This window comes from Bos taurus, chromosome 2 (genome assembly GCF_002263795.3).
Source record: "Bos taurus isolate L1 Dominette 01449 registration number 42190680 breed Hereford chromosome 2, ARS-UCD2.0, whole genome shotgun sequence".
Taxonomy (NCBI): domain Eukaryota; kingdom Metazoa; phylum Chordata; class Mammalia; order Artiodactyla; family Bovidae; genus Bos; species Bos taurus.
In genome coordinates this window covers 103375696-103398693 of record NC_037329.1, presented here as the reverse complement: position 1 = coordinate 103398693, position 22998 = coordinate 103375696, and the positions used below count along the sequence as shown (strand labels likewise).

The 22998-nt window shown below is 38.7% G+C and overlaps 1 protein-coding gene across 12 annotated transcripts in view; it reads left to right on the top strand.

Moving 5' to 3' along the window:
• The window catches only part of FN1 (fibronectin 1), a 69193-nt gene that overhangs the window by 32059 nt on the left and 14136 nt on the right, over positions 1-22998 (top strand). For 3 of the 12 annotated variants that reach the window (XM_005202779.5, XM_005202775.5, XM_005202777.5), the window contains exons 21-36: positions 3810-3904; positions 5331-5499; positions 6196-6282; positions 8661-8852; positions 10121-10393; positions 11488-11670; positions 14010-14099; positions 14636-14905; positions 15612-15728; positions 16680-16844; positions 17371-17526; positions 18207-18320; positions 19084-19353; positions 20534-20721; positions 21544-21631; positions 22507-22683. In XM_005202779.5, the coding sequence (XP_005202836.1) occupies positions 3810-3904; positions 5331-5499; positions 6196-6282; positions 8661-8852; positions 10121-10393; positions 11488-11670; positions 14010-14099; positions 14636-14905; positions 15612-15728; positions 16680-16844; positions 17371-17526; positions 18207-18320; positions 19084-19353; positions 20534-20721; positions 21544-21631; positions 22507-22683 (2634 nt within the window). The remainder of the gene's footprint in view (positions 1-3809; positions 3905-5330; positions 5500-6195; positions 6283-8660; positions 8853-10120; positions 10394-11487; positions 11671-14009; positions 14100-14635; positions 14906-15611; positions 15729-16679; positions 16845-17370; positions 17527-18206; positions 18321-19083; positions 19354-20533; positions 20722-21543; positions 21632-22506; positions 22684-22998) is intronic. The other 9 variants (XM_005202785.5, XM_005202778.5, NM_001163778.1 and 6 more) reach the window with 3 other exon arrangements.

The following is a 22998-nucleotide window of genomic DNA, read 5'->3' as shown; positions in this document are numbered from 1 at the left end:
TAGGAATTCATAATTTACTAAAAATGTATTTCTATTTAAATTGCATGTATAAAGCTTGGCAGTAAATGCTTTTTCCTAAGTAACTACTAGTCATAAACAAGTAAAACGTACTTTTTATCTATAAGCTGACCTTTGAATTTTGCTATTTTATGTTATATGTTACTAAGACTCTAAAATCTATTAACATGAGATCAGTATCTTTGTATTTCTTATAAATACCTGCTTCTTATAGATGACATTCATTGCATTAGAACAGAGAGTTTAGTAGTCTTTTACTGACCACTGTTATCTTTTTTACTTTTTAACATGAAACATATTTTACATAGTTTCCTTTTGTTGGATAAATGCCTATAAAAGAATAAGCATCTTGTTTATTTTATTGGAAAAATAGTTGATTTACAATGTTGGGTTAATATCTGCTGAACAGCAAAATGACTCAGTTATACATATGAAAATATATTCTTTTTCATATCCTTTTCAATTATGATTTGTCACAGGATATTGTGTATAGGTCCCTGTGCTGTACAGTAGGACCTTGTTGTATATCCATCCTATGTATACTAGTTGAACTTTGTAAGCCCAAACTCCCAATCTTTCCTCCCCCACCTCCCCTTCCTTTGGCAGTCGCAAGGGTGTTCTCTGCATTTGTGAGACTTTTTTTTTTGTAGATATGTTCATTTGTGTTTTATTTTAGATTCCACACGTAAGTGATATATGGCATCTGTCCTTCTTTCTGACTTCATTTAGTATGAAAATCTCTAGATCCACCCATGTTACTACAAATGGCATTCATTCTTTTTCATGGCTGAGTAATATTCTATTTTAATGTATGTACTACATCTTTATTCATTCATATGTTGATGGACATTTAGGTTGCTCCTGTGTCTTGGCTGTTGTAAATAGTGCTGCTATAAATCTAGGGATGCATGTATCTTTCAGAATTATAATTTGTCTGTGTATATGTCCAGGAGTGGAATTGCTGGATCACATGGCAACTCTATTTTGAGTTCTTTTGAAAAACCTCCATACTGTTCTCCATAGTGACTGCACCAATTTACATTCCCACAACAGTGTAGGAGTAGGTCCCTTTTCTCCACACCCTCTCCAATGTTTTTTACACTTGATCTTAGCCAAAAGGCCGAGAAGCGATCCCAATGTTTTTTATTTGTAGACTTTATAATGACGGCCATTCGGATTGGTGTGAGGTGGTATCTTATTGTAGTTTTAATTTGCATTTCTCTAAGAAAAAGCATTTTTAATGATACTAACAATAATAAGTGGCATGGGTGGGGCAGTTATTGGCTATTTCAAGTACTTTTGGAGACTTTGATATATTGGACATGTTATTTTATTGTGTACACAGTACATTTATAAAAATAAAATTTTATTTGAGTTAACTGACAAAACTTCTTTTATTAGATAAAAGTTATGCTTTGCATATAGTATGCTTTCAAAAAATATTTGTTGACTAGATGATTGTGAAAACAGCTCAATCAAAGTTAGGTTTAACATTTTTTTCTTTGGCTACACTGTGCAGCATGCACGATCTTAGTTCCCTGACCAGGGGTAGAATCCATGCCTTCTAAACACTGGACCACCTGGGAAGCCTCCCCATACTTTAGATTTAAATAAGCTTCTGTTAGCAGGGAGTTCTGAGGTTGTGAATATCAGCTGGACTTGCATATTTTTGGAATTGCTCTAAGTTTCTGTAGTTTTTTTTACTGTTACCAAACTAAATTCTGGAATAACTTTTCTGGGTTTTATAACTTGTACTAAATTCTTAAGAGCATATGGTGGGGGTAGGAGAGCTGTTTCTGGGGGAAAACCAGCCTACTCCTTTATAAATAGGGCAAATTTTATTTTTTTAACATCCAGGCTGTCCTTCACCTAACAAGACCTGCCAGAATCCATAGCTCATACAGTCACATTCTTTGTTTGCCATCAGTTTGTGGGTTTGTGGTTTGGAGGGTTTCCCGTAATGGTGTTCCCAGGCAGAGAGCATCATCTTAAACTTGGGAACCTTTTAGCTGGCTGGCTCAAGCAATAGAAAACACCCAATCGTAAAGCCCAAGACAGTTGAGAATGTTTTTTTTGAAAAAATTGTGGCTTTCCCAGATGTTCAGTGAAGGAAACTGACTGCTCCCTGAATTGTTTCTTGTGGTCATTAAATTGTCACTCAGGGATGGCCATGGCATTTTGGCAAAGTCAGTGGCAACCAAATAGTGTATGATTTCAGTGAGTCTGGAAAGGCATCATGGGTCACCCATCCTAATTCTCCTGAAAACATCATCCAAATAATAACATACTCATGAAACATGCCTCTAAACCAGTAGAACTTCAGTCCAGCCATTAGAGCAGTCATTACGAAGGAGCCCACACACATATTTTGTTTTTTCAGACAACAGGATTTTAAAAGTAATTTTTTTAAAAGTTGCACATGAAAATCTAGATTGGAAGACAATTGCAGTGCTGGGCCTGAATTTTCCCATGACTGGAGCTGAGTAATAACAGAGTAGTCTTAAAGACTTTTAATATTCATTTGTCTAAGTCTGCAGGATGTCTTTGTCAAATCAACCATTCATAATTTAGAAGAAAAATGCATTTGCTAAGTTTTTTTCTCGGTGGGTACAAAAATTTGGTTGGGATGCAAAGAGGAAGAGATTATGAAGGCCATGTGCCATGGCCACATGCTTGAAAACCTGGAATTTGACTCACCTGATACAAATGCCTTAACGTCTAAGACCTCACCTTTCCCATAGCAGCCAGTTATCAAAATGCTTGTTCCCCTTATTACAAGGTTTAGTTGTTCTGCCAATTATATTTTAAAGAGTTTAAGTTTATGATAAAGTCTGTAAGACTGTTGAAAATGTGTATTTCAACTTTGTGTACACATACTCTTCCTTTTTTTTTTTAAGTATTATTTTCACTAAGAAATAAAAGTGATGTCAGGATCTAGGAGATTTGAAATCAACTTTTCTTATAATACCTAATTCCAGTGGCAGAATGCTAAATTTCTGTACTGTGATTATTCTGAATGAATAATTATATATTTAAAGAAAGACTATTTAGAATTTATAAGTTCATCCATGGTGGCAGATTTTGTTTAACTTTAATATGACATCTCTTTTTGCAACCAAAAATAATTGGCCATCAGCTTGAATGGGAAGGGAGTTTGGGGGACAATGGATGCGTGTATATGTATGGCTGAGTCCCTTTGCTTTCCACCTGAAACTAACAGTATTGTTAGTTAGTTACTCCTATATGAAATAAAAAATAATAATTGGCCATCATTATGGAATGACTCAGCATAATCTATAATTTAACCATTGTTCTCAAAATAATGATTAAGAAGCAGAGTGATAATCAGTTTGTGATGACCAATTTTACATTTTATATGGGATTTTATACTGATGATAGGGAAAGTTGTTGTCATCAAACTCAAATCCCAAACATAATGAAAATACACAGATTACAGAATCCAAGGAGTTGAATGTGTCCTCTGTGGTCATCCAGCTCCTCGTTATTCAAATGTGATTCATGGACCTACGGCATTAGTGTTACAGAAAGGCAAACTACCCAGCCACGTATGCACCTATAGAATCAGATCCTGCATTTAAGCCAGGTCTCAGATGATTTGTGTGGTACATGAAAGATTGAAAGGCACTGATCTACTCCAAATTTTCATGTATGTTAAATGTTACATTTTGGATCGTTAGTTGGCTGAACTGAGGTACCAGATAAAAAACATTTATCTGCATTCTCTGTGATTCTGAGGTTTGAACACATGCTTTTTTGATTCCATTTCACAGTGCAGCCTCTGGGCTCTATCCCACATTACAACACAGAGGTGACTGAGACCACCATTGTGATTACATGGACACCTGCCCCAAGGATTGGCTTTAAGGTAAATTGCAGATGTTCCTAATCTCTAGTGATATAGCCCTGAGGTGCCCTCGTGTTTCTGGATGTGGTTAAAACAGGATGTTTCAAGAATCGGGTGACTTGGGTTTTATCCTGTTTCTGTTCATACCTCTCTGGCCACATTGTCAGGGCATCACAATACTTCTGCCTCCCTGAATTGCTGGAAAGATGAATTGAGGCTGTAAAAGTGCTTTGCAAAGAAGAAAACATTAGTATGAAGCTGTTATTTGTTGTTATCTTATTTTCTCTATCCCTTCCCCCAGGGAATTACATTTAAAGATATATATAGGGAAACCACATTTGTTGTGTTGTTCTAAATAGGTATCAAGTTCACAAAAACCAATTTAGGGAGACCAATTAAACTCAGAATAGCTCAAAAATCACATTTTTATTCAATCAGTTTCATCTCAACTTGTTCAGAGCCCCTTGGGTGAATCTCTTAATAGAAGTTAAGATTAAGCTCTTCCCTATAGATCTGGATACTTGTTTTTTTAAACTAATGGTATTAGGGAAGTGAGGAATACAAATGAATGTATTTAAAAGATTTCCTTTCTTTGGAATTTAGAGTGTGGAGAGAGAAATATTTATTATACTTGAAAATCAAGACTAAATCCTAATAATTGTTTGTTTTAAAATATATACCAAAGACCACTTCTTTTTTGAAATATGCAATAGCATATTGATAATTACACTACTTAAATACAGAGAATCCCTTTTTGAAGATCATCAATGTATCTTTTAAATTTCCCTTAGTAGTGTCATTTGGACTTTCAGAAGCCTTATACCTTACTAAGGCTGCCTGCAGAGTTGAACCCTGATGACACAATATTACCTAGGTTTTTTTAAATTAAATACTAAAAGGGTTGAAAATTCTGGGCATAGTAATCTTAATTCTTCTTTTGTAACATAACAATCTTGCATTTGAAGCTGTGAATATACTTCTTCAAAAGGACTGTTTTTGAAGTACAAAGTGTTACAGGGGCTGGTACCTAAGTTGAATGTTAGTAACTCATTAAAGAGAGAACTCGAGGATTTCTTCCAGCAAAAAGAAAATAAGAAACGAACGGACATGTAGCTGAAAGCCTTTGTGTACTTCTGGTTTGTACCAGGAGGTTGTTTATCAAGCGAAGCAATATGTAATGATGTTTCTCTGGAACCTTCCATTATAAACTACCTTAACTTAGTTTTGGAAGATACTTGCCTTAACTGGCACCCTCCCCACAGTTCTGGGGAATTTCCAGTGAAATTATTTAGTAGAGCTAAAGTAAGGTCCCAACTTATTCCCAACTAAAAGCAGAGTACAGTTCCTGAGGAGTCCACATTATGCAAAGCGTAACCACAAATTCTCAGCAGTAACCCAGCTCTGGAAATATTTGTCCTTGGTGTTGATTTTGTCTTCTTTCTCCTAGCTGGGTGTACGACCAAGCCAGGGAGGAGAAGCACCCCGAGAAGTGACTTCAGAGTCAGGAAGCATCGTGGTGTCTGGCCTGACTCCAGGTGTGGAATACGTTTACACCATCTCTGTCCTCAGAGACGGGCAAGAGAGAGATGCGCCAATTGTGAAGAAAGTGGTGACACGTAAGAGTTCCTTGCCTCTTTTCATATTTTAAACTGTTGGCACTTTTTAAAGGTAACTGATAGAGGTATCGCTTTTTACTTATGATAATGACACAAGGGAAAGATTTCATTCCTACTTATATTATTAGCTATTCTCTAAGTCTGGAGTAGCAAGTTCAACTGATATCATATAATTCATGACATCAGAAGTGTTCTTTCCATATCAAAAGTTATCTGTGAATTGACAACACAGAAAAAAGATTTCAGCAGTGTTGCAAAATTTAAAACAGTAAAAAAAAAGTGCTCTCAGAGAATTGCTATCCATCATGGTTTTACAGTACAGCTTCTTTATTTTTACTGGTAATTGAAGGAAGGGAGAGAGGGAGGGGCGGGGAGGAAGGGAGAGAAGTTCTACAGCTCAAGCACTTTATGCTAGTTTTGTGTACATGTGTGTGTGCATGCTAAGTCACTTCAGTCGTGTCCAGCTCTTTGTGACCCCATGGACCGTAGCCTTCCAGGCTCCTCTGTCCATGCGATTCTCCAGGCAAGAATACTGGAGTGGGTTTGCATGCCCTCCTCCAGGGGATCTTCCTGACCTAGGAGTTGAACCCACATCTCTTACAACAACTGCATTGGCAGGCAGGGTCTTTACTACTAGCACCAGCTGGGAAACTCCATCCGAACTTTAACTTTTAATTAAAATTCTTTTCTGTGTAGCACTGTCCCCACCAACGAACTTGCACCTGGAGGCAAACCCTGACACCGGAGTGCTTACTGTCTCCTGGGAGAGGAGCACCACTCCCGGTAAGCCCGCTATGCGTCAGGACAGAATTCTAAGGGCGATGACAGGTAGAAACGACCTCACTTTTACAGAATGAAAAGACTTGGAAAAAATTAACTTACATCCATTGTCACAAATGTTACAGAACTGGGATTGTAACTTAAGTGTTCAGACTACCTCTCACATTCAGCGTCATGTATTTGGATCTTAATTATTAGTTTTACTTATACTCAATACTGAGAAATTTGGCTAAATGCATTCCATGATTGTTTTTTTAAAGCTTTACATAAAGCTTTTATCTAAACTCGTTCACACATATTTAGACCCATGTTCTGTAGCCTGCCAAGTTCCTCTGTTCATGGAATTTTCCAGGCAAGAATACTGGAGTGGGTTGCCATTTCCTCCAGGAGATCTTCCCGACCCAGGGATTGAACCGGTATCTCCTGCATTTAAGTCTGTTACTTTACCTGCTGAGCCATCAGGGAAGCCCCATACAATCCTAATATGTGTAGAGATATCTATGACAATATTCAAGTATCATTATGGAATGGGGCAATGGCAAGAGAAATTTTAGATATTCCTGATCTTTGTCAAGTCTATGAGAAATGTTAACTAAAATATTTATCATTGGTTATATTGGGGGAATTACTATTGAGATATCAGGATATTCATTATTGGGAAAATTCCAAATTAGAAACAAATGCCAACTAATGTTGATGGCATTAACATTAACTACTATGTGTACTTATTAGATGGCTTTATTTTGCTTATTATTTCACTGTTCTGATTTGTACTCTCATTTTTTAAAAATAGTTCTTACCTTTGCTGGGATACACAGTTGAGGCAATTATCTCTAAATCGGATCAATATGTGCTGTCACACACAATAAAGCTAGCTCAGAATATCCTTTTTAATTCCCTCTGAAGTAAAGTGATTTTGTGAAGTTTTCATTACCTGTAGAAGCATCATTTAAGCCCAAACTACACTATTTCCAGTTGAATCACTCTTAAGTTGAAACTTTTAGGTTGGCAAGTTTCATGCTTGTCAGAAGCTAGATCATTAATATTTAGTCTTAATGGATGGTTTAGTCTGTCCATCTGAATGGTCATTAGCACATGTAATGACCCAAACATTCATTTCCCATCCAGTTGGAATTCCTTGTATATACTACTTTCAGTTCAGTTCAGTTCAGTCTCTCAGTCGTGTCTGACTCTTGGCAACCCCATGAATCGCAGCACGCCAGGCCTCCCTGTCCATCACCAACTCCTGGAGTTCACTCAGACTCACATCCATCGAGTCAGTGATGCCATCTAGCCATCTCATCCTCTGTCGTCCCCTTCTCCTCCTGCCCCCAATTCCTCCCAGCATCAGAGTCTTTTCCAATGAGTCAACTCTTCGCATGAGGTGGTCAAAGTACTGGAATTTCAGCTTTAGCATCATTCCTTCCAAAGTGGTCACCTTATTCCTAATTATAAAATATACCATCATTTTCTCCCTTTTTAGTAAGTTTAACTTAAACATACTTTCTCAGTTTACTCTTTGTCTGTCCCTGTGACTCTCTGGTCATTGCTATTTTAATTTGAATGTCTCTCTCCTCCCCTCAACCCTCTCACTGCCCCACTTCTATGATTTCTGAAGTCTTCAGCAGTTAATACACTATTTTTTTTAATTTGGCCATGCCATGTAGCATATGGGATTTTAATTCCCTGACCAGGTATCAAACCCAAGGCCCTGCATTGAAAGCGCAGAGTCTTAACCACTGAACCACCAGGGAAATCCCAATATACTTTTCCTAGAATAAATAGAGTCACCTTTGTTCTTCACTTTTTCTCCTTTCCTTATTGTTGAATAGTATTAGTCACTCAGTCATGTCTGACTCTTTGCAACCTCATAGACTGTAGCCCGCCAGGCTCATCTGTCCATGGAATTCTCCAGGCAAGAATACTGGAGTGGGTAGCCATTCCCTTCTCCAGGGGATCTTCCCCACCTATAAATCCCCTAGGTTCAGACCTTATTTTAATAAACGAGGAGAACCTATTTTGGGGAGTATGCCTAAGGGTGAGAGCCAGTTCCGTGCTAAGCAGGTATAATAGAATATCCTTCAGCTGTCCTGCAAATGACCCACTAAGGAAAATCAGGGCACACATGGTAGGAGGAACATGGAATGTAAGACAGAAGAGCCTTTGGTAATCATTTTCCCTTTCCAAGGTTGTCTTTAAACTGAGGATATTAATACCTTCCTCAAAGGGTTGTTGTAAATGCTGAATGACAGTTGGTGGAGTCTTCAGCACGTGAATATTGAGTCCTTTCCCCATTCCCCTTCGAGGGTGCATCAGTCTAGTAATTGGCTCTGGGTGGCAAAGGTTCTGGGCAGTAACTTTCTCCTTTTTGTTTTCTGCAGACATTACTGGCTACAGAATCACCACCACCCCAACAAACGGCCAGCAGGGATACTCTCTGGAGGAAGTGGTCCATGCCGATCAGAGTTCCTGCACCTTTGAAAACCTGAGTCCGGGCCTGGAGTACAATGTCAGTGTTTACACTGTCAAAGATGACAAGGAAAGTGTCCCTATCTCTGATACCATCATCCCAGGTAATGGAAAAATCAGCTCTTATCTTCAGAGAGGTAGTTCCAATCAGAGTGGGGATTAACCTCTTCATTCCCAGATGGTTGAGTGTGTCAAAATATGTTTGGGATTTAATTCTGACCTCCCAACCACACTCTCTAGAACCATGACGTCAAAGCCACTATTTGGACAAATGCTTGCTGTTAACACTTGCTTGACTGTCTGTGCTTCACTGGGATGCTTTTTGTCGCGATGGGTATGCAGTGGAGTGGCAACCATGGCATTAACTCTGTACTGTCCGCTCACGTGGAAATATTACTAAAACGATGTCATATGTCTGTACTCAGTACCAACAGGCAAAAAGTAATATGGTAAATGCATCCCATCTGTACATTTTTGCCTGATCTTACAGTCTCCATATGTGAGCACTGAAATAGCTCTTGGTTGACACACACATTCAGTTCTTCATCTTGCTATTTCAAATCCCTCTTTTTTTTTAATTGAAAAAGAAAAAGGAAAAAGAAAGGCCACACTTTTAGGGTGTACTTTCTTGTGGTTGAATGACAACATTGAAGAGACCTGCCTTGGGATAGGTCTATTGTTCGTCCAAAATGAATCATGACGGAATGAAAGCGTTGGACAGATTGTGTTCTTTGCACAATTTGGTAGAATGCTTTTACTAATACTAATTAAATAACTTTGATTATGAAATGAACAAAATATTAACAGTGGCCTTGGACTCAGGCCTGTCTTTCACCTGAATGTGCTTTTGAATGGCACATTTTATACCATACATTCATAATGCATTAGCATTATGGCCCTGATGTTGTCATGAGTTTTTCTATGGGAAAAAAAAGAAAAACTCATCAGTTAATTTTTTGGACCTTTTTCATGCAAGCTTTATTCTCCTACTAAAAAGTTTTAGATTATTTTTTAAACTTTGCTGTTACTTACTATAGATATTATATCTAGGTTCTAAGAATGGTTTTGATATCCCAAACAGGACTATAATCTTTAGACCCTGAGAGGTTCAAACTTTACTGTTTTGGGGATTTTCAAAAAAGAAACAAACCAAAAATCCCTAAAAGAATATTGTAACCTGTTTTATTCTCCCAGGGAAGCAAACTATTCATGGTGCTTAAAAAGTCTTTTCAGATAATTTGGAACAGATTGCATATTACCATCATTGCTTTAACACTATTTTACCACTAGTAACCTGATGTACACTGCTTTATTTTTTCCTCTTTTTTGCCTCTGTTTTCCTTTTGCCCTCCTTTGCTTTGTAACTCAATAGAGGTGCCCCAACTCACTGACCTAAGCTTTGTTGATATAACTGATTCAAGCATCGGCCTGAGGTGGACCCCGCTAAACTCTTCCACCATTATTGGGTACCGCATCACAGTAGTTGCGGCAGGAGAAGGTATCCCTATTTTTGAAGATTTTGTGGACTCCTCAGTAGGATACTACACAGTCACAGGGCTGGAGCCCGGCATTGACTATGACATCAGCGTTATCACTCTCATTAATGGCGGAGAGAGTGCCCCTACTACACTGACACAACAAACGGGTGAATTTTGAAAACTTCTGTGTTTAAGACATGGATGGTGTTGCATGCTGTCCCCAGTCACTCTGGTTAAATTTGGATGTTTCAGGGGAAAACCCAGCAATTTCCCAAAGATTAAGAGAGGGTAGATCAGGGGGTAAGGAGTGGAAGGCATATGCTTCACTGATTGGATGAAGACATATGCCGTAGTCTTAAGTACATTTTCACTGAAGCCATGAATATGAATTTGTATAAAGCTAGAGAAATATAGATACCTAATCTATCAAATTGCAGACCTGGAATTTTTTAAAAAAATCTAACATTTATACCAAATTGTATCAAGAGCACCAGTTAATAAGAAGAAATGTACTTCCAAAATGTACCATTAGACTCTTCCTTCTACTCTTTCATAAACTCTACCATCTTGTTTGTGAGTGTCTAAAAACTAATTGAAATTTAGGTTAGAGTGGAAGGAGGGTTTTTTTGTGGTAGGAGAAAAAGAGACTTTGGTACATTCTAGGTTTTAATGCCATGATAAGGTGAAGAAACTCCTCTTTAACCACAGACTGGGGACCAGCATGCAACATTATAAAGGTTCTCTGCCCTGCATGGTAAGAAACATGCTGAGAACCCATTTGCATGAACCCTTCTCACTCGTGAGTAGATTCACTGATGGAATTGTAGCTGTGGCGTAGCTGTAGTCAGTCCTTCAGGGGGACATTTAGGGCCCTTCTGTCTTGTCTGTGTGCATGTGTTTCTTTGGAAAGTATCGCTATGTTTCTCTTTGCTGTGTGGCAACTTAAGCCTCTTCAGCCTGGGATCAAATAATCATCAGTGGTATTAATCATGTACCTTGATTTTATGTATTTGAAAGTGAATTAAAATTTTTCTTTAAAATATATGGACGGCAGAAAGGTTAAAGGGGCCTAACAGTACTGGGTGTAGTGTTTTATTTTTAACAGTAGTTCACTATGACTTTAGATTAGATGAGACTATTTGCATGATGGTGACTCATTTCCTTTATGCATGAAATACTGGTTTTTACCTTTCCAGCTATCCTTGTTAAGCTTTATTTTTTAAGTGACATTAACTGAATCTTCCCTCTTATTTGAAACCAGCTGTCCCTCCTCCCACTGATTTGCGATTTACCAATGTTGGTCCTGACACAATGCGTGTCACCTGGGCTCCACCCTCATCCATTGAACTGACCAACCTCCTGGTACGCTACTCGCCTGTGAAAAATGAGGAGGATGTTGCCGAGCTGTCCATTTCTCCTTCAGACAACGCAGTGGTCTTAACAAGTAAGCATTCAAGTGTATTTGTTCAATAAATACTAGGCTAGCGCATAAGGAAAAGAATTTTGTGTTCTCGGGTAGGAGCAACAGAGATTAAGACAGATAAAACAGAACTACAAACTAGATTCCAAATCTAATGCACAGCTCTGTAATTCTGAAAGATGTTACATTTGTTGTTATTTTAATATATCTTTGATATCTACAACTTTTTAAAAATCAGTGGAGAAATACCAACTGTGAAGTTCAAAGACTTCAAACAAGTTCTGCTTCCAAATAAGCACATTAAAAACAAATGTGTGCCAAGAGACGTTACATGACTAAATCTCAGTGTTTAGTGAGAGAAAAAAATGAGGATTGAAGCTAGTGTCATGGCATCTGTTTTATTCTCATTTAAGTGTCAGCAGGTAATCTGTTTGGTATTTGAAACTTAGAAACAGTGACTGGTCACTCAGGGTAGATCAGGATTTTATTTTGAAGAAGGAGCCAGAAGTTTAATTTGTACTTCAAAAAGAATCTGTTAGCAGGATTTCTCTGAAGGCGGAGGACTTTTGAAAATAACTGACACTAAAATAAACAGCCACAGTTTATGGAAATTGTTTCTTTCTAGTTCCTACCCTTTTGAAATTGATATTTTTTATTAAAGAAAATAAAAGGAGACTGCTACATGTTGCTTTTCACATAAATATTGCTTCTCATTATTTTTGCTATAATAGTAAAATACACATATAAGAACAGCAAACATTTTTACATAAGGGAACACTAGCTCACACTTAGGTACACTACCTAATGATGGGCTGAAGACATCCTCTATCTTTCAGACGTATTTTAGAGAATGAAATACAAAGAAAAAGCAACTCAGCATGACCATAGTCCTGGTTTCTCATTTTGTGGCTGAGGGTGAGAAATCCTTATGTCTGCCTTTCAGTGGGGCTATGATTCTGTTCTGGAGCATTCTGGAATCAGTAGTTACAGCATTACCCATACACAAGACTCTGCTTCAGGAGCACTGTCTGTCCCACATTAGCCACAGACCTGGCACGTGTTCAAATGTTCTAAGGTCTTATTCTAGATCCAGTTCTAGATCTCAAGGTAGCCATTTTCCCCCAGAGAAGCCTTTAATTATCCTGATTATACAGTTGAAGCAACTGAGGTCTCCAGGGGCCAAGTCCATTGCCCCTGGCCAAGCAGGAAGGAGGAAACGGGAGTCCAAACATCCTGTTTCCTAGTCTCGTGATTTTTCACAACTTTCAGGGTCCCCTGCAGAAGGGGAGATGGTGTAGCGGGAAAAGGGTCTTGTGAATAGGAATTCAAAGGTTAGAAACCTTACTCTGTATCTTTTTCGTGCCTCAGAATGAAAGGAGACCCAGGAATGTATATTCAACTCAAATATTCTGTGTGTGTGTGCTTCAGTTGCTCAGTTATGTTTGGCTTTGTAACTCCATGGACTGTAGCCCTCCAGACTCCTCTGTCCATGGGATTTTCCCAGGCAAGAATTCTGGAGTGGGTTGCCATTTCCTACTCCAGGGGATCTTCCTGACCCAGAAATCAAATCCATGTCTTGTCCATCTCCTGCACTGCAGGCAGATTCTTTACCAGTGAGCCACCTGGGAAGCCCCTTAAATTTTCTGTTCTTACCTTAATATGGCAGAATCCATCACTCTTGATATTAAATATGACTCTTTTCAAGTAAACGTTAATTGTTAAGGCCATTGGTCTTGGCTTGGGTCATCTCCTGCGTCATCTTGGGCACATATATCAGAAAAGATAACTTCTCTGTGCCTTATTTTTCTCATTTGTCATCTGGGGATAATTGTAAACCAAACTTTTGGAGGTAATGGATATGTTCATTGTCTTGAATGTGGTGATGGTTTCAGAAGTCTATACGATTGTCAAAATCCGTCAAATTAGACAATTTAAATATTGGCAGTTTATTGTTTGGCAACAAACCAGTTTTCAAAAGTTGCAGTCCACCTCCTTGTGTTGTTGTGAGGAGTAGAAATGATATCTGCAGCGCCATAGTCATGATCACGTGCCCTCAACAGACGCGCTGTTAAGTGAGTGACAGAAATATTACTGTGCTGCAGAAGCTCCAGCTTATTTTGGATGCAGCTGAGTCACACCCACAGAAGTGGAGTTGAGGGAAAGGCTTGAAGATGCTACAGGGTAGGGCGGCCCTTCCTCATCACTGCCGACAGCCCCTCTCCAGGTAGCAATGTTCACTTCAGTGTAAATAGGCTCTAGAACTGGACTCTTGGATATTTTATTAGTTGAAATTGTACCAAGGGTGCTTCAGGTTTTCATTCTTTCAAACACAGTATAAAAATAATTCTCATCTGTCTTTTCAGATCTCCTGCCCGGCACCGAGTATTTAGTCAGCGTCTCCAGTGTTTACGAGCAGCATGAGAGCATACCTCTTAGAGGAAGACAGAAAACCGGTGAGTCACGTGGGTGACACGCTTATAGAGTGGCTTTCACCTACCAGTTTTGAAGAGCAAGATTTGGTGCTGCTTCTAGCACTACATCTCCATTTTTGGAGGGAGCGGCCATTATCTTTAACCACTGGTCTTAAAAATTAACACACCTTATGGGGATGTAAATGGGTACAGCCACTGTGGAAAACAGTGAGGAGATTCCTTAGAAAACTGAAAATTAAGTTACCATATGATCCAGTAATCCCACTCCTGAGCATATACACAGCCAAACTATAATTCAAAAGGACACACACAACCCTATGTTCATAGTGGCACTGTTTACAATAGCCAAGATATGGAAATAGCCTAAATGACCATCGACAGATGAATGGCTAAAGAAGATGTGGTACATATATTTATTGGAATACTACTCAGTCATTTTAAAACAATGAAATAATAATGCCATTTGTATTATACAAACAATGTTTTATCTTGATTTTGCCAGAAGTTATATCATAACTTTCCTCTTTATCTCTTCTTCCCCTGGATGGGAAAAACAGCTCTTGACTCCCCAAGTGGCATTGACTTTTCTGATATCACTGCCAACTCTTTCACTGTCCATTGGATTGCTCCACGAGCCACCATCACTGGCTACAGGATCCGCCATCATCCTGAAAACATGGGTGGAAGACCTCGGGAAGATCGAGTGCCCCCCTCTCGGAATTCCATCACCCTCACCAACCTGAACCCAGGCACAGAATATGTGGTCAGCATTGTTGCTCTTAATAGCAAAGAGGAAAGTCTGCCCTTGGTTGGCCAACAATCAACAGGTAACTTGTTTTCCCATCTGCAAAGAAACGCAGAGGACTTTTCCTATGCAGGCAATAGCTCTGTGACACAGCTTTGTGTTGTCTAAGTCATCATATCTTAAACAAAATAGATTACGGTTATGAGATAACTTCTTTATTCCAAGAAATTTCTTACTTGAATTAGGTGTATGTGCATTTTTAAGAACTAAAGTTTTATTCGAAAAGTTGAAAATGTTCTGTTTCAAAGTTCTGTTAAAAACAAAATCATTTTAATATAACATTATAAATTGTTCTTAGGCTATAGATGCTTAAGTGCTTAGGGAAGAAATATCATTTCTGTACTTCAATCTCAAATGGATTAACAAAAAGTCACAGAGGCAAGGAAATGTGGCAAATATCACCAAATAGCAAATACCTAAAGACAGGAAATATGGGTGTTCATTATATTATTTTTATAACTTTTACTTTGTTCCAAAATTTTTTCAAAATAAGAAGTTGAGGGGAAAACTCTTCAATAAACTTGAAATAATCATCTTGCCACGATTTGAATTGTCTCCTTGACCCCTAACCTAGCGTTGTTCATAATTTTTAATTTTGCTGATTTTGTATAGCATTTACATTATTATATGGAGGACACACAAAAGCAGTGTTCCAGAGAGTGAACAAAAGGTGGATCGGGGCATCCTTTGAAAGTTACGGATGTAAAAACTTTCCCTTGTGTTTCTAGTTTCTGATGTTCCAAGGGACCTGGAAGTCATTGCTGCAACCCCCACTAGCCTGCTGATCAGCTGGGATGCGCCTGCCGTCACAGTGAGATACTACAGGATCACCTATGGAGAAACAGGTGCGTTAGGGAAGGGCTTCTTCACACCCGATCGAGTCTTCTGTCATGGGTAACCTTAAAGCCCAGTATTGGATGCCTAATTAAAGAAACTTTGGCAAGTCCATTCAGTGGAGCCTTGATTTTTCTTAAGAGTGTGTAGGAAATATGTATGATATAACTTGGCAAAATCAAGATAAAACGTTGTTTGTATAATACTAGAGGGGAACAGTAGAGCTGAGGAAGAAGGATTGTAAATTCACAACTATATTATCAGTGGTGAAATGATAAGTAATTTGTTTTTCTCTTCCTTTTACTTTCCTGTATTTTCAAGACTTTATTTAACATGAATGTATTTCATTAAGATTTTGGAAAAGGACCCCAGTATATGAAATCTTTTATATATATATATAAAATTTGTTTGTGGCTCTGCTGGGTCCTTGTTGCTGCACAGGCCTTTTTCTAGTTGCGGTACACGGGCTTCTCCTTGCAGTGGCTTCTCTTGCTGAAGAGCACAAGCCCTAGAGCACAGGCTCAGTAGTTGTGGTGCACGGCATGTGGTCTATGGCATGTGGGATTTTTCCAGGGATGTGGGTTCAGGGATCGACCCACATCTCCTGCCTTGGCAGGCAGATATTTTTTTACCACTGAGCCACCAGGGAAGCCCAATATGGGCAGTCTTGAGTTGAGGACTTACCTTCTTTTCCCTTCTAATTTTAACCTACCACATGTTAAAGCTGCAAGGTTAAAGTAGCATTTTAACTGCAATTTTTCTCTCAATTTTTACACACTCAAGGCTTACTACATACATAAATAAATATACTTTTCTGTTCAGGATCTGTTAATAGCACTCTTTAAAAGTGAATAAGCAAAGGCGTAACTTACCTGCTGCTCTCAATATGTTAATTCAGTAACTCAGCAATCCCCAAGTGTCTGTCAGTCCCTCACACTTTGAACTAACCCCGTTTCAAACAGGAGGAAGTAGCCCTGTCCAGGAGTTCACCGTGCCTGGGAGCAAGTCTACAGCTACCATCAGTGGTCTTAAACCTGGAGTGGACTACACCATCACTGTCTATGCTGTCACCGGCCGTGGGGACAGCCCGGCAAGCAGCAAGCCCGTTTCCATCAATTACCGAACAGGTACTTATCTTCCTCTTGGATGACCCAAGCTTGTTTACTCAAAAAATTTTTACAGTGTTCTCCCAAAGTATTTTCCTCATTGTGGAACCGATTTTCTTTTGTAAAAAAGATGAAGCAGCAGCTACAGAGTTTTGAGCCAGATATATAAGAAGCACCCTAAGGGCAGGGATTTTTGTCTGTTTTGTTGATTGCTGTATTTCATGTGCCTGTAATACAGACAGGCACAGAGGATGTTCAGTAAATACTTGTTAATGAATGAGTGGATGAGCTGATAAGATAAGGAGACGAGCCTCTATAGGAAATACAATTTCTTTGTGAATGAAACAGTCATATTGAAAATAGGCAATGTATCAAGATCCAAGCACCAGCTCTCAAAAGTTCTCTCTGCATCTGCAAAATAAACATCTGAGAGTCATTAGTAGTAGTAAGAGATTATTCTGTCTGTACAGAACTGGAGACAAAGACTAGTCTAGTCTTGTCCCTAGGAGCTGGGGCTTCATTGGTTTCTCTTGGTTTTTATTTGTAGAAATTGACAAACCATCCCAGATGCAAGTGACTGATGTCCAAGACAACAGCATTAGTGTCAGGTGGCTGCCTTCAAGTTCCCCTGTTACTGGTTACAGAGTGACCACTGCTCCTAAAAATGGCCCAGGACCATCGAAAACGAAAACTGTAGGTCCAGGTAAGAAGAGCCAACATCTCACATACATCAGGATAAACAGAGGAGGACCACATGATATGTTTCTGTAAATAAATGACCAGCTGGCTCTGAGTACTACACTGTTTCATATCACGTGTCAAAGTTTCCCTTTTTGTGAATTTGGGGCTCAAGGTTGTTACCAACTCCCTATACAGTAGAAGTTTTAGGAGGAGTGCATTTCTGTTTTTATATGTGTAGTAGTGTTTGATGGTGTGCACATCTTAAATTATTAGATTTCATCTTTGTGTTTTTGTTTATTATGCACATTAAGAAAAGACAGATGGGCCTAGCTGACTTTTAAAGATTCTTTTACCTCTTGTTTCTGTTTTCATATAAAATCATTGTGAAATTAAGATCTTTAGGCGATATCTTAAAGTCCAGTTAGTTTTCATTTTTTCAAGAGCAGCATCATTCATTGTTGGCACCATCATATTCAGTTTTAGAGTTTAGCCTTTGATGTACTTCACTCCAATATGGTAATTTGTATTAGCAATGAACATGTTTGTCCAGGAGGAAATCCATGTGTGAGTTCTCTAATGTTTTCATGATAATTCTGCAAATGAAAATTCCTGGCCACCACACGTGTATTACGATTTCTGAAAGTCCTTGGTTGTCATAATGAATGACATGGAAGCTGCATTTGCTTTTCACTCCCTTTGCAGATCAAACAGAAATGACAATTGAAGGCTTGCAGCCCACAGTGGAGTATGTGGTCAGTGTCTATGCTCAGAATCAAAACGGAGAGAGTCAGCCTCTGGTTCAGACAGCGGTAACCAGTACGTAACCAGTGTCTGTTTCCCATGTTCAAAGTCAAACTTTGTTCTTAGGTGTCTGGATACCTAGTTTGTATCTTGAGCTGAGCCCATTGCAAACACTTTTCCTTCTTAGTGATGAACATACAGGGAAAGAAGTTGGGGAACTACCATACTTAGTTGTGCTATGCTTTGAATTGCTTTTGCTCAAATGGCCTCAGCAAAATCTTATTAGCCTATAGCAAATCTATAAAATGTTGTGCTTGCACCTCCTTTTCGACAGCTGGATGGTAAAGTTGATTGAAGCGTGCCACATGAAGCTATTATGTTTGGAGCATTTGTGTGGCTGGTCCAATGTTTAAATACTCAATGGGTGGGTGGGAGGTAGTTAAAGATTATAACAATCTGAATCTAACATTTAAAATCAACTTTACCACTTCCAAGTATAAAAAAATCCAGGTCTGTGAGACTAACATCACATTGCCAAAACAAATCTTGGTAGAATATCCTAAAATGTATATAAATAAATCCTTATTTGGGGACATTTTGCAGGGTATCTATGCATCTCACGTACACCTATGTTTTAGTAAGTGATGCGACATTAAATATTTTCTGAACCAAAAAGCCTTAAGCAAGGGTCAAGTAATTTTCTATTTAATAGTGGGTTAATTGGAATTTAATTCATCAAAGAAAAAATGGTATCTGCAGAACTGCTTTGCATGTTATCAAAATGCTTATTTCACAACTTGCTTTTCACATAACCTCTTACCATTAATTTGCCTAACAGACATTGATCGCCCTAAAGGACTGGCATTCACTGATGTGGATGTCGATTCCATCAAAATTGCTTGGGAAAGCCCACAGGGGCAAGTTTCCAGGTACAGGGTGACCTACTCGAGCCCTGAGGATGGAATCCATGAGCTATTCCCTGCACCTGATGGTGAAGAAGAGACTGCAGAGCTGCAAGGCCTCAGGCCGGGTTCTGAGTACACAGTCAGTGTGGTTGCCTTGCACGATGATATGGAGAGCCAGCCCCTGATTGGAACCCAGTCCACAGGTATATCGTTCATCGCACCACTGGGTGCTCATGGGAGCAGTGGCTTTATGCCCTGCTGAGTGCATCACACTTTTATCAGGCTATTGATTCCCATGTAAGGGGGTACCCAGAAACACAGCCTCTTTATTAGGAAAGCCCCTCTTTAAAGGGGAACAGTAATAAGCAGTGAAGTGTAGGTGACATAGAGAAATTCTAATAATAGGAAATTTTGGAGTGGCTTGGCTTACCTCCAAGGCCATAAAGCAAGACATTTGAAGTTAACATGAAAATTGTGGATTATTTCTTGTCTCCCTGTGGTTATGCTCACTGTGTATAAAAGAAAGAAATCTGGCATCTTAGAGCCTACTCTCAGAAAAGAACCCAAACTGAGCCATTTCATAGTAGCAGGATTCTGAGAAAACATGGGTAAGCCCTTCCTTCTCTGGTTAGAGGTCACATGCTCAGTGTATAATTTTGCTTAAAGGCCTAAGAATCAGATGCATAGGAAAGAGTTGGTAGGGCAGATGCTTTCCACCATGCTTTATCTTCTTGTGCTTTGTCTCTGAAGCAGCGTGGGATGCTAAAGATGTCCCCTTGTGACAGCGTAAAACCTGGAGGTGACAATCCGTATTATTGCTCTTTGCTTCTCTTTTCTGCTTCTCTTGTGAGCCAATTTTCTTCCTATGCTGCACCATGGAGAATACTTCAGATTTAGCAGTGATGGGGTCCAAATAAAGACAATAAAAACATAATTCTATCTTTGGAATGGAATACTCTGTGAAATGGTTTTCTGTACAAAGATAATTTTTGTCAGAAAGGGGCTGCTGCTCATCTTCCCTTAGAAATGGAAAATCAATCCTAATGGTCAATAAACCAATGTGACTTTTTTTTTTTAATTTGTTAAGGGAAAGAAGAAAAAAAAAAACCAAACTACTAAAACCTAAATTCTCTTAGACTGTTGGCATTTACCCAGATGTTTCCAGTGATCCTGAGCATTGCTGGATTAAAAAGCACTTTATTTTTCAGCAAGCATTTTCTTCATTTTGCATCCCCTTTTGTACTTTTCTATACTGAATCTTTGCTTGACTGGGGTACCTACCAAACCAAACAAGCACAACCTATGTACTCGTTGGAATTCACTTTATTTCCCCCTTTCCCCCATTTATATAAGATCAACTCTAACCGATAACCATCCCAACAGCCATTCCTGCACCAACCAACCTGAAGTTTACTCAGGTGACACCAACCAGCCTGACTGCCCAGTGGACGGCACCCAATGTTCAGCTCACTGGGTATCGAGTGCGGGTGACCCCGAAGGAGAAGACCGGACCGATGAAAGAAATCAACCTTGCTCCTGATAGCTCATCCGTGGTTGTATCAGGACTCATGGTAAGAAGTGTGTTTTTCACTGGAGTAAAGTATTAGGTCATCTCTTACACAGTTGACAGTGGTGGAAAAAAATGTCATAAGAAATCTGTGTTCTTTGCTGTCAGATTAATTTTGTCATAATTTTGTGTCAAGTAGAATGAAGCTTTTCCAGATGACAGGATTTTATGAGGAGCACTGGATGTTGCATAGCTCTTACATGTATTCTGTTTATTTTAAAATAGTGTGTGTGTGTGTGGTGGGGGGAGCAATTTATATAGCCATAGGCTGAATGCATAAATCCATCTTATTTTTGGCTTTTCTGAATGTTATTACCCTTGCAAGAAATACTCTCCAATTTTTACCAACACAGCCTAATACTACCTTCCTGAAGTCATTTTTAACCTCTAGAGGTACATGCAAAGAGCTAGCCAGGTACCTAGGAAACTAGTGTACTTCTTAACATAAGGCCAATTTCAGGAGAAACTACAGAAAGAGGGTTCAGAGATAAGACTATTCTCTTTCTCTCTATGATCAGACAAATTCATGGTTTGCACCTTTCAAGTCACAAAGGAGAAAACAGGCCAATAGCATTTTCCTCATTTTGTGTCAGCTGAGTGGAAATAACTGAATTATAGCTTACTTGGGCTTAACCCTAAATACATTTTTAAAGTCATGTAGTTAAATATGTTGTTGATCATCTGCAGATTAAGCTAAGAATGTCTGTGGTTTTCGCTAGCTTTGTCTTTTTCTTTTCTAACCATTGCATTTTTTTGAATGCTGGAGTGAAAATTCCCGGGCTTCAGAATATCTCATTGCTGAAGCTTACCGTGCCCTTCTTTCTAGGTTGCCACCAAATATGAAGTGAGTGTCTATGCTCTTAAGGACACTTTGACAAGCAGACCGGCTCAGGGAGTCGTTACAACTCTGGAGAGTGAGTAATCAAACTTTTTAGTGTTGATTAACATTCTTTATAAACAAAAATTAAAGAATGGCAAATGCTTTCTAGATCACTAAGTTAACAATGGATTGATTCCCGATTTGGAAATTGATTAGCTTACCTATCTTTTTGAGTTACTTCTGTGGCCCTCTCTAGAAAGTGGTGTACTGGCACATACATAGAATCATGGTGTGATAGTGTTAGTGCAATGAACTAGGACTTACACTTAGGTTCTGTTCTACTGGTTAGAATTTGTTTTCATAGAGTGAAGGTTGGGGATGCTGGCATGCCGGCTTCTGTTGTATCTTAACAGTGTCGTGAGTATTAGACAATGGTGGCCCAGATTCTTGTTTTCTGCAATATCAATAACCCACAGTTATTCTCTTTCAGAAATCAAATAAAGTGTCAAAGTTTTCTGATCTACAAAGCAGGGATGGCATCATACCTGTTGAGAAAAAATGTGAATCCTTATAAGAATGACAAAATACTAGCAATGTATTATTATATATTATATACACATGTATAATATATATACCTTCCTTATGTTACTACATATATTTTATATTGTGATAACAATAATTTTAACACTTGCTGAGGTATTTATAGATATCTAAAGCCAGCCTTGGAAAACACTGGCCATATCTCTAAAGCTTTTCATTTCTCAAAAAAACAGATACACGAGGTGAATATTTTCTTTTTTCCTGATTACTGGCAGCTTTTCTCTCTGGTTGCCACAGGAGAAAATCTACACATTATTAGTAATATATAAAAATGGATATATTTGGTATATAAAAAAAATTAGTATCAAAACCTTAACTATATGAGCCAGCCAGGCACTAATACTAATCTATGGCTATCACCCCATGCAGATGTCAGCCCTCCAAGAAGGGCCCGTGTGACAGATGCTACTGAGACCACCATCACCATTAGCTGGAGAACTAAGACTGAGACGATCACCGGCTTCCAAGTTGATGCTATCCCAGCAAATGGCCAGACCCCAATTCAGAGAACCATCAGGCCAGATGTCAGAAGTTACACCATCACAGGTCTGAGAACCCACTCTTCTGACCACATTTGTTAATTGCAATTCACAACATAAATTAGCTTATTAGTTTTTCTACCACTTACACTGATTAAATTTATCTTCAGTGTTTTATGATAACCCAGCTCTATTGTTTACAACCTGTTTTCATCCTGTGATCAAAAATTTTGTCCTGTAAATGCCTGGTTTTGCTAATGTTTGCCAGAGAAAGTCCCATTCATCAAATTTGATCTTTCAGCAATGAACCCTTTCTTATGAAAAAAAAAAAAATTATACGAATGCTTGAAATCCAAAAGAAACTCAGAAAGAATGTATAGTT